Raw genomic sequence first — 12023 nt, 5'->3', positions numbered from 1 at the left:
TCTTAGGAGCTCCCACATGCAGTGGGACACTTCCCTTTGATTTGGACGAGTTTTCATGTGAGAAAATTCTTCTTTTTTGCAATTTGTCACGATGGAACTGTGCGTACGTATGGGGGATTTAGCAATTAGCTAATCCGGTTCGTGTTTAGAAGGCTCTTGTCTAAGAAAACTTGCATAAAACCCACAAGATTGGACATAGTCATCTCAGTAGCCCAACTAGTGGGACATTACCATATGTGTAAGAGGGAGAGAGATGCACGAGAGCGGAATCATTGCGCTATATGAGACCAGACCGCAAGCATTCCATTAAAGCTTCGAGGCTGAAAATCCACTCACAAAAGCTGAAAATGCAGCCTCCACACTTATATTAGGCGGCCCCAGCTGGGAAGAGGCATTTGGATTGTGTGTTGACCAACAGGTGGTTCTCCTTCAGCCATGTGTCCACTATGCCCCTTATGGTTAAGTTTCCTAACCCCTCTCAACTTATCAAGTTGTCACTTGCCAAGTGGCCCAAATTCGATTTAGGCGCATAGAAGCTTCCATACTCATTAGAATTCAATGCCAACTGGCTCCACCAGTGCCCGATTGAGCGACCTAGATTCTCGATGTGAGAAACCGGTTTGGTTGTAGCCGTTTAACATTGGCCATGCTATGTCCACTAGGCAACATGAAAAATACACCTCCTGGTGACATACCCCGCCCTTGAAATATTGCAAACGACCTCGCTTGCATGCCAATAAAATATGCTGATATCAAATATATTCTATGATGGGAATCAAAGATATACATGCTTCCGAAAATGTATCGTTGGACAATTAGACAATCCCACCAACATGCATATTATGCATATATCAAGCATAGAAGTCTTCTAGTGTACTCTCAAGTGCAAACTTCTCTACCCGAATTTGTATTCAAAGAGTAGATACGATTGCTTAACTACTCGTTTGAGCATCATGAACCATGCTCTCTCATTGCTCCATAGAGCTATATCAACCAATTCAGATTCCTCCATCCATTTGGCATCCAATGATTGATAATTCTTGAATTTCACAAAGAAGCATCTTGCCAAAGAACAAGAATCTCATCCAATTCTTCCACCTTGGGCTGTTCCTCATCAAGCATCTTCTCTGGTACATTACCATTACCATTAGAGGACCTTAAAAGGTTGACATGAAAAGCATTATGTATTTTCGAGTCTTTTGGTAGCTTTAACCTGGAAGCTAGTTGTCAATCTTGTCCGAGATGTGAGGATCATAGTATTGTATACCGAGCTTTGGAAACAAACGTTCCTTTGCCTATCCTTTTCCTTAACTTGGCCTTTTCAAAGCACAAAAATACCCAATCACCAAGTGAAAATACAAGTTCACGAGACGGTGACAATTAGCGGCTTTCTTTTGCTTAGCTCGAGTATTCTGAAGAGCTATCTTTATCTTCTTGTATGTTTCATCCATATCTTGCACATACTTGTCTGTTTCAAATATCTTGTTCTTAGTCTTCAAAATGGGTGGGCCTTTCTTCCCTCCTTCCACTATCTCAAGCGGCGCCTTGCCTGTTGACTTATGCACAGTGTTATTGTAAGCATATTCAACCAATGGTAAATGATGTTCCCAAGTTACCTTGTGCTCTAACACATAACATTTGAGCAAATCTAGGACAATACAATTTTTCTCTTTTGATTGTCCATCAGTTTGTGGATGAAACGAAAAGGAGAACTTTAGTGTAGTGCCCATGTTCTCAAACAATGCTTTCCAAAAAGACTCGTCAATCGTGATCCCTGTCACTGACAATAGATTGAAGCATCTCGTGATACTTAAAGATGTTTCTCATAAATATCTTAACCATGTGTTCTGAATTTGTCTTCTTCTTAATATGAATGGAATGGGCCTGCCTACTGAACCTACAAATCTTAGTCAACGTCCCATCATTACTTGTTTGCGTTCTTAGAAGATCAAAGATAAAGTCCATGGCTATGCTTTACCATGGCCTACCACGAATCAGTAATGATTGCAACAATCCTATTTGCTTTTGCTTGTCAAATTTGACATTTTGGCATACTAGGCATGATTTGACAAATGTGTAAGCATCTTGGCGTAAGGTTGGCCAATAAAAGAATGCCTCAACTGCTTTCACTGTTATCAATTCCATGATGCCCAACATATCGTGGAGCATGACTCTCCATTAAAACCTATCCTTCCATTAGTTGATAAAACTGCCCATAGGGCTACAAACCACCTCTACTAGAGAGGGCTACATCAAAGGCATGGGGAGACTCTCCCAGTGAGTAAACAAAATATGTACAATGAGGTTAAATCACAAAATGGGAGGAGGGAAGAGCCACACAGGTGACCGGTAGTGCCATCTGGGTGCACCCTGGACCATGGAGAAGAGAGGTCCTGGACGCCAGTGTCGAGGAAAGCCTCTCTGCGCTTCCACATGCGGTCGGAGTTGCCATGAAGTCTCTAGAGTTGACCACTAAGAGTATGAATCAGCTCCAACCAAAAGTCATGTACAGTCTCCGTCGGTGGGACACGGCGAGCCTTGAAGATGCGGAAGCAGCGGGCCCGCTAGATAAACCGGAGTGCCAGGCCAGAGATGAGCTCCCAACATATCTCTCTCACTACACCTCTCTTGGGGGTAAGCTCCGTGGCAGGCTTAAGTGTAGGTCAGCCCCCCTGAATCACTATCATCCTGTTGGTGGAGGCTAACTCAAAATGGAGCGCAGGTCTTGTGAGGGTGGACCAGACTACAACATCCCAAGTGAATTGTCGCGCTGTGGTAAGAGTTGGCATCGGTCGAAGTACCGGAAGCCAAACCTGTTGTGCCATGGGGCAGTCCCACTCTCCAAAGGATGGTTACAAGCTGCACAAGCTACTCACAAGCCACTATGTACTAGCCAGCTCCCCACTGTTGTAGCTCTATGTGCAACTAGCCACTGGGAACAAAGTGACTCTCCTTGTCTATCTGGAGTCCCACAATGTAACAGACTTGGACATTCCAAGTCAAGAATCAATCGCGACAGCACCAAATAACCACTTCAAACAATTCACAGATCACAATAGATTTGCACTGGCCCGACGGAGTTCCGTGCCTAGAGATATTGGCCCCAAAGATTGGCGCCCCTTTCGGTATTTCTTTTTGTATTAAAAATCAATGTCAGAGTACAAGAGCGGTTAGGGTATCACTCTCAGACTCTGCGTCCAGATGCTTTGAGAAGTGAGGTCCTCACCGTGTATAAAAAGATTACAAGGGATGCCTAAAAGCAGAGCCCCAAAAGATTAAAATCAAAAGCAGTTTTTTTCTCTCTCTCAATGAGAGTCAAAATAAAGCAAGTTCTTTCTTTCTCTCTCTTTCTCTCCAAGCGAAGCTTAAAAAAAGCCCCAAAAGCTTCAAATTGCGTCGCCTGGTGCTTTTTCTCAGCTTTCGTAATTTCTGGAATTTTTCGTACCTGCTGCCACGTGGAACTGGCGCAAAAAATTAGGGTTTCGAGCCAGTTAGGGTTTAAGCGAGTAGTTAGGGTTAGGGTTTCCAAAATTAGGGTTTTTGACAGAAATTAGGGTTTTTGTTGTCGGTAGCCACGTCATCACTTTGTGACTTACTTCCCTCTTGAAAGCATTGTAATCGACCGCGATTACGCCTGCAAAACTGACAAAAGCCATAAACCATCTTAGCAGACACTGACTGTTAGTACCTACGTACTAGGAACACACATCTAGCACATGTACGAAATCGACAGGCACAGTACATGACATCACCGGACATCACATGACATTCAACATTCATTCGGATCTTAGACCATGATTTGTCGGCAATGTAGCTAGCAATCGCATCTAGATCCAATCGGGACCTCATCGATGTCCAATTGACTAACCCCTATTGCAACCATGTCTATTCGAGATCAATCAGACCAAAATGCTGCAGTCATTTCGTCTATCAGTTCCTGCACTCAAAAGAAGTCAAGAACAAATTAGTATCATTATCAGGAATTCCATTTCATAAAGTTATCCAGCAGAATACTGTCAGCTCTTAGTATCCGTGAAGCTCAAAGAGACATCAGTGACTTTAGTATCAATATCGAGACATCTGTTGACAAAGGAGCGGAGTGACTCCCCTCTTGTGCATCCCACTGCACCAAATCTCCGGCCAAGCTGAATTCTGGGTTCCGTTTGGAGTAGACTATGCTAAACCAAAGCATCGAGTTAAAGTTTCACAATCCGAGGAGTATCTGCTAGGTCCTTCTCAAAATGGAGGATAGTTCTTGAACTTAACCAAGAACCGCCTTCGGACTTTACCTTTAGTCTTCGTATCCTTATGTGCCAAAATATGTTCAGGAACAAGGATCTCCTCGTTTTCTTCCACTTCGGGTTGCTCATCATGCTCCCCATCATCAGGCACATCATCCTTAAAAGATTTCAAGAGACTCACATGGAATGCATTGTGAATCCTCTAAGTATCTGGCAGTTTCAATCGGAAGGAGACATCATTTATCTTCTCAGTGATCTGGAAAGGTCCGTAGTATCGCATACTAAGCTTTGGAAAAAGCCTCTCCTTTCCTTTTTCTTTCTTAGGCGTGCCTTCTCAACGCAAGAGCACCCAATCATCCTCCTCCAATTTCAAGTCGCGAGGATGGCGATCCACTGCCTTTTTCTGTTGTTCTTGAGTCTCCTGCAAAGTCTCGCGAATCTTGGCAAAAGCCGTATCCAAATCTCGCGTATATTCATCCGCTTCAAAGATCTTATCTTTCGTACTTGGGAAGGGTCGAATCTTCATAGCACCTTCGATAATCTCAAATGGCGCCTTTCCCGTCGAAGAGTGTATCGTGTTATTGTAGGAAAATTCCACCAAAGGTAAGTACTTTTCCCATTGAGTCTTCTTATTTGAAATACAAGACTTCAATAAATCTAAAAGCACTGAATTGGCAATCTCAGATTGCCTGTCAGTCTGCAAGTGGAACGATGACGAGAACTGCAACCACGTGCCAATGTTCTCCCAAATTGCCTTCCAAAACAAACTCATAAATCTGGGGTCTCTGTCGGAGACAATCGTCTCAGACGTGCCATGTAATCGGAAAATCATCGTGATCATTCTGTGTTCTGGGGAGATCAAAAATGAAATCCATTGCAATACTTTCCCAGGGATGGGTGGGTATGGGTAAAGGCTGTAACAATCCCTGTGCCTTATGCCTGTCGAACTTGACCTTCTGGCATACTAAGCAACTGTGCACAAACTCTTCCACAGCCTTTTTGAGTCTCGGGCAAAAGAAGTATCTCTCTACCCCCTTCATGGTGGTAGCAATGCCACGGTGACCCGTAAAACGTGGACAGTGGCATTGAGTTATAACCTTTTCCCTCAACGGCTGTGTAACGCACAACATAGTCTTTCTCATCAAGTAGCCTTCCCGAAGGAAGTATCCAGCTACTGTCTCCCCATCCCGTATCCGTGTGAAAATATTTGCAAAATCTGTATCTGTGGCATAATGATCGACCATATCCTCGAAGCTCCTATGATGTATCGCGGAAATAGCCAGAACCAACGGCTTCCGAGACAAAACATTTGCCACCACATCCTTCTGTCCCTGCACATGGACAATCTGGAAGTGAAATTGTGACAAGATGTTTGCCCACCGCATCTGCTTTTCCGAAAGCTGCTTCTGTGACAAGAAGTAGCGCAAACTTTGATGGTCTGTAAAGACAGTAAAATCCGCTCCGAGTAGGTAATGCCGCCACTGAGTAAGAGCATGGATAATCACCAAAAGCTCTTTCTCATAAATCTATGCTGTCATCTCCGGCCTAGAGAACAATCGGCTCTCGTAAGCAATGACATGGCCTTGTTGCATCAAGACCGCACGTAGACTACGACCACAAGCATCACAAAATACTTCAAATGACTTGTGCAAGTCCAGCAAAGTCAAATCTGGTCCTGTAGTCAATTTCTCTTTCAATGTCTGAAAGGCAGTGACCTTTGTGGATCCCCACGAGAAAAGGACTCCTTTCTGTATCAAGATATGCAAAGGGGAAGCAACCTTTGCAAACTTTTGAATGAAATGTCTGTAGTACGAACACAGTCCCAAGAAGCTTCCAACTTCATGGACATTCTGGAAATTGGGCCAATCACGGATAGTACTAGTCTATCTTGGCCAGATCCAGTTGCACTCCTGCTGCTCAGACAAAGTATCCCAAAAAAGTGTATCTCTGAAGCAGATGATCTTTGTGTTCTGCCTCATTCTTGGAGAAAACAATGATATCATCAAAAGAAAGTGCAACAAATAGCCTGTATTCTCGAAAAATCCTGTCCATCATCCGGTTAAATGTCGTAGGAGCATTGGTTAAGCCAAAAGGCATCACCAAAAACTCAAATAACCCAAAAGTCGTTCAAAAGGCTGTCTTGTAGACGTCTCCCGGCGCGATTCGGATCTGATGATATCCACTCTTCAAGTCAATCCTGCTAAAGCACGAGGATCCCTGTAACCTTTCGAGTATATCATCGATCCTAGGAATCCGAAATCTATTCTTGATGGTGATTTTATTGAGAGCTCTATAATCGATGCACATTCTTCAAGATCCGTCTTTCTTCAAATCCAACAACAGTGGAGAGCAATACGGTGAAGTACTAGGTTGGAAAAGACCCTTTTCCAAGAGGTCTTTCACTGGGTTCATAATCTTTTCATTCTGTACTTGGCTCACACGGTAAGGTGGCCGGTTCGGTGACGTGCTTCCAGGTATCAGGTCAATGGTCTGATCTTCAGGTCCTCTAAAAAGCAATCGGCATGAGTGTGGAGAAAAATCTTGGCGTTCTTTTGTTCAAGTCAAAACATATTCAACCTTTATCCATCGTTCACTTCTCTCCCAAAAGAATGAGTAAAGAAAACTGAAGTTCATCAAGTACAATCTCTGAGCCCTTCATTTGTCAAAGTCGCTTTCTCGGCCCGATAGTCAACGACGGCGTAGTTCTTGTGGTACCAAGGGATCCTGACTAGAACGTCACTCGCGTGCCTTGAACACCCTTGTCATTGCAAACGAATTTTGCCAATGCTCGGTGTAATGGCAACATCCCATTCGGGTGCCAGTCGAACTACCTCCGCCTGTGGCGTTAGTCTGTCGGGCGTAATTCCAAATTGAGCCGCCAATTCCAAGTGAAAAGAAGCTGGCCTTGGCTTCTTCAAAAGAGCTTCCTCATTCTTCACTTTGCCCCAAAAAGCGGCAAAGTTAGTACTTTCGTTCATTTGATTCGGTGTAGGTCCCACGGCATGTGGTACCATTTCTGCTTTTCTATCTGCCACGTTCCTTAGCTGCTCTCGAACTCTTAGGCCTGTTGTCGTCTTTATCATTCTGTTCTTTCTGTGCCTTTTTAGGGCACTTTGCATAGATATGTCTACGTTCCCCGCATCCATAGCACTTCCCCTCTTCGATGAAGCGAGCTCTCTCCTCAAGAGTTAAGCTTGGGTCGTGCATCCTTTTTCTCTGGGTTGCTCTTTTTCTTTCTACTTTCATTCCCAGAAGTCTGTTCGGCTCCTTGTGTCATGGCCTCATCTGTGGGGTAGGTCAGACTGCCAGAGTGAATGGCAAAGCCCCGCTTCGCATGACTCATCAACTCCTGAATAGAAGCTGACTTCTGTTCCAAGCAGTGATCTCGGATCTTTGTAGGTAGACCCAAGGTAAACCGCTCAATCTGTTCTCTGACCGAGATCTTCTTGAATGAAGAGGCGGGTAGAGAAGAGCTCTAGAATCTTTCACAGTAAGCATTGATTGTATCTTTCTTGGTCATCCGAAGATGGTTCCAAGCAACTCGTATATCTCGTTCATATTCTTGCGTCAACCAAGAAGAAATAGAAAGCTTTTTAAATTTTAGCCATTTAACTGGCGCAGTCTTGTTTAAAAGAAGCGTGGACCACCAAGTACGAGCATTCCCCTTAAGGTACGAGGTAGCTATTTGAATCTTGGAGTGCTCTGAATAGCGTTTCCCGCAAAAGCAATGTCAAATGCTGTATAAAAGACAAAGCCTTCGAAGCATCTAAATATCTTGAAAAAGTATCAAACTGGATCGAGAGGTCACCTTCCTTAAACTCTCGGACTTTCTTGCTTTTATCTTCGAGAAAGTCATACTGGTTGGCTTTGTAAAAATTCTTCTTGTTCGCATAGAAGTTTCCATCATCAAAATCTGATCTGTTTGTAGACGAGTCCTCAGTAGAACTGTCAGTCTCTGGGCGAGATTTAGCCTTCTTTGCCTTTTTCTTGCCCTTTCCGAAGATTTGTTTCTTGCTTCGCTTTTTACCTTTTCTGTCTTCTTCGCTCGAATCTGAAGAGCTAGAAGAACTGTCAGAAGAAGAAGAAGAAGAAGAAGAAGAATTGGGTACTTCTTCAAATCAAACACGCTTCTTCTGTTTCTTTGCCTTGTCAAAAGTCGACCGACGACCCAAATATCCCGGAAAGTCGGTGCTTTTCTTCTGCTTTTTGCTGTGCTTTTTGGCTTTCTTTTGTGCGTCAAAAAGCTGAGCAATCCGTGCATCAACCACCTCTTGTAATTCCTTCTCTGAATACTGTTTGTGATTAGAAGGTTTCTTGAGAGTGGGTTTCAGGGGTGTTGTAGTGGTTTTCTGTCATTGTGCATGCACTTTCTGAAAAGAAGTCTCGCTCATATATTTTATCAATTTCCGATCCTTCGCAAAACTGAGCATCATCTTTGTTGCATCGCCAATCAATTGACAACGCTTCATCTCTCTTTGCTCCGCCTGAGTAGGCCGAGATGGGCCATTCTCTCTGCCGGAATCTTCGTTGTGATCCCTGCCCGCATCTCCAGATGCAGAGGGAGTCGACTGATCCTTGCGTGAAGCCATAGGTGCCGCGTTAAAAAAAATCGGGGATCGGATTTCTCATAGAAGAGAAATCGGCCGTGCTCTGATATCACTGTAACAGACTTGGACACTCCAAGTCAAGAATCAATCACGACAGCACCAAATAACCACTTCAAACAATTCACAGATCACAATAGATTTGCACTGACCCGGCGGAGTTCCGTGCCTAGAGATATTGGCCCCATAGACTGGCGCCCCTTTCGGGTATTTCTTTTTGTATTAAAAGTCAATGTCAAAGTACAAGAGCGGTTAGGGTTTCACTCTCAGACTTTGGGTCCAGATGCTATGAGAAGTGAGGCCCTCACCGTGTATAAAAAGATTACAAGGGATGACCAAAAGCAGAGCCCCAAAAGCTTAAAATCAAAAGCAATTTTTTTTTTCTCTCTCTCTCTCTCAATGAGAGTCAAAATAAAGCAAGTTCTCTCTTTCTCTCTCTTTCTCTCCAAGCGTAGCCAAAAAAAAGGCCCAAAAGCTTCAAATTGCATCGCCTGGTGTTTTTTCTCAGATTCCGTAATTTTCGGAATTTTTCGTACCTGCTGCCACGTGGCACTCGCGCTAGAAATCAGGGTTTCTAGCCAGCAGTTAGGGTTAGGGTTTCCAATACTTAGGGTTTTTGCAAAATTAGGGTTTTTGACAGAAATTAGGGTTTGCAGGATTTTTGGGGTTTCTGGCAGAAATCAGGGTTTCTGCTGTCAGTATCCACATCATCACTTTGTGACACACAACCGCTCCTAAAAACCTGACAAGAACTCAGCTGTGAGACCCTCCTCTTGCCAATGAGGTGTTGCAGGGGTAGCAGGACAAGCCTCTCTTGATGTTGCTAGTATGTGTCACCACAACCAACATCGTACTGAAAGAAGGGGGTCCCAAGGTGATCCCAAGGTGATCGGCTGAAGAGGAGTCTCTCCAAAACCACTCTCCAGGGTCCCAGTGCACTTGTGCCAACGGCAACTCTCCCAAGCCCAAAGCTGCCAGTGGCCTATCTCAAGTTCTACTGGGTTAGGATCTATGACACGTCCTCCCACAGATACCCACTACATGCATCCTTTGAAAACAGCACTCTGCTACCCGAGGAGCCTGTATTGAGACTCTGTGTAGACGACTTTCTCCCTGGATCTCAAAGAACATGTGGGGTAAGGACTCTGAGCAAGCACAACTGTGATGAGGACCTCCAGTCGTGTGAAGGCCCACATCCATCTGGGAGCCGCTGTCTCTAGAGGGGTGAGCCACTCAACTGGTAAAGCCTCTGGAATGTCCTGGCACATGCTCTGCGCCCCTCTCATGCCTCGTAGCTGGATGCTCTGTGTCTCCTCAGGCAACCCTAATTAAGTTTTCTAACCCCTCCCAACTTATAAAATTGTTAGTGACTTTTCGAGTGGCTCAAATTCTAGGCACACAGAAGCTTCCATACTCATCAAAATTCAGTGCTAACTAGCTCGACCAGTCTTCGACTGAGCAACCTAGATTCCCGATGTGAGAAACTGGTTTGGCTGTAGTCGTTTCACACTAGCCATGCAATGTCGTGGCTTGCACCTTTTCAAGGGTTCTGGAGAAAACAAGCAAAATCAAAATAAATAAAAATATGTAGTACATATTTAAAGAAGGCAACACAAAAAATACACCTCCTGGTGACAATAGGACTCTCTCTCTCTCTCTCTCTCTCTCTCTCTCTCTCTCTTATTTTTCTTTTCTTAGTTGCCATCTTGATTTGTTTTGTAGTTGTGCATCCAAGTTGAACAAAAAGTAGATAGCAATATAAGGTCACAACAAAATGATGAATCTGACTTTCATGCTTGGATTTGTGTTTGGTGAGGAATAATAACATTTCGCTCTAGATTGGTTGATAACCTACTCCAACTTATGCAAGGCATGTTGATCTCTCACCTTGTTCATCAAAGTCGTATGGATAAGTTCTGATTGATTTGCACCTGCAAGCAGTGTATCAGGAGATGGATTGATGAACGCAATCCAGAACATATAACAAATGGGGTCAAATATTTTTCTGCACTAGTTGCTGCTGGCGTTGCTTTGACATATAACCACCAAAAAACGACAACATGGTTGGCTATTTTTATTGTGATCTCGTCGGTGGTAGCAGTGTACCAGTTGTATTGGGATCTTTACAAGGATTGGGGGCTTTTGCGCTCTGGTTCAAAGAACTACCTGCTAAGAGATCAGCTTATGCTTAGAAGGAAAAGCTTATACTATGCTTCAATGGTAAGCAATTTTTTACTAGAGTGAAGAAGCACATGAATGGACGCTAAAAATTATCCCTCTTTCTGTTACAACCTCTCAACCTAATATCTGAGAAGGTTTTAGCTGGTGTTTTAATTCCAAGGGCAGCAGGCAAGTCATCTTCATGTTTTCTTGTCATGCAGGGTTTGAACACCATTCTCAGATTTGCATGGCTGCAGTCAGTTACGCAGATGAAGTTTTTTGGGGTCGATCGGCATTTCACAAATTGGTTTTTTGCTTCTCTTGAAGTTGTAAGGAGGGTTCATTGGAACTTCTACAGGTAGTTTTTGCTGCTGATCTCTTGTCTTCTCATTTGCCATTTTCTGTCCATATGCAACCTCCCCCTCCCCCCCCCCCCCCAAAAAAAAAAAAAAAACTACCCGCCAAGAACTTTTTGTGACAGGCTGGAGAACGAGCATCTGAACAATGTGGGCAATTTCAGAGCAACCAAAGTGATTCCCTTGCCATTTATCAACCCAGATGAGGACGATTAAGACTGTAATGAGCGGGATTGGTCAAGAGCAAACAAGCAAATGTATGCCTTTTGATCAAATGCATGAGTGCATCATATGATGTAAAGGGGCTCTCTTGAAAATGTAATGTATAAGGAGCTCAGCTTATCTTTGCTTGAGGAGTCAATACAGCAAAGGCTTGAATGTAATCCTAAGCTAATTGTGTTTGATCAGCCATCATTATCTGTTGGGCTACTTGGATTTGTCATTTTCCATCCTTGCCAAGGCTTGTAGGCCATTTAAACGGCCCTGCCGCTATTTTCTTTTTGGGGCAGCTGCAGAAGACAGCGAATATGTGTGTATATAGCTACAATTGCCTGCGTTTACCTTGTCTGCAGTTTCTGGAGAGAAGCTCTCACTCCAAACTTCAACTCATACATGGAATTCTTACTTACAAAAAACTTTGTGCAGCTCTCACACAACTCCGT

The 12023-nt window shown here is 43.8% G+C and overlaps 1 protein-coding gene across 3 annotated transcripts in view; it reads left to right on the top strand.

Annotated features, from left to right (window-relative positions):
* The window catches only part of LOC147448754 (phosphate transporter PHO1-3-like), a 144672-nt gene extending 132882 nt beyond the window's left edge, over positions 1–11790 (top strand). For all 3 annotated transcript variants that reach the window (XM_086521267.1, XM_086521264.1, XM_086521265.1), the window contains 3 exons: positions 10787–11065; positions 11227–11363; positions 11487–11790. In XM_086521267.1, the coding sequence (XP_086377393.1) occupies positions 10787–11065; positions 11227–11363; positions 11487–11577 (507 nt within the window). In that variant the 3' untranslated portion in view covers positions 11578–11790. The remainder of the gene's footprint in view (positions 1–10786; positions 11066–11226; positions 11364–11486) is intronic.
* The last annotated feature ends 233 nt before the right edge of the window (positions 11791–12023 follow it).

This window comes from Adiantum capillus-veneris, chromosome 10 (assembly GCF_014529385.1).
Source record: "Adiantum capillus-veneris isolate H3 chromosome 10, ASM1452938v2, whole genome shotgun sequence".
NCBI lineage: Eukaryota > Viridiplantae > Streptophyta > Polypodiopsida > Polypodiales > Pteridaceae > Adiantum > Adiantum capillus-veneris.
The sequence above is the reverse complement of the archived record's forward strand: the minus strand, read 5'-3'. Positions and strand labels throughout refer to the sequence as shown.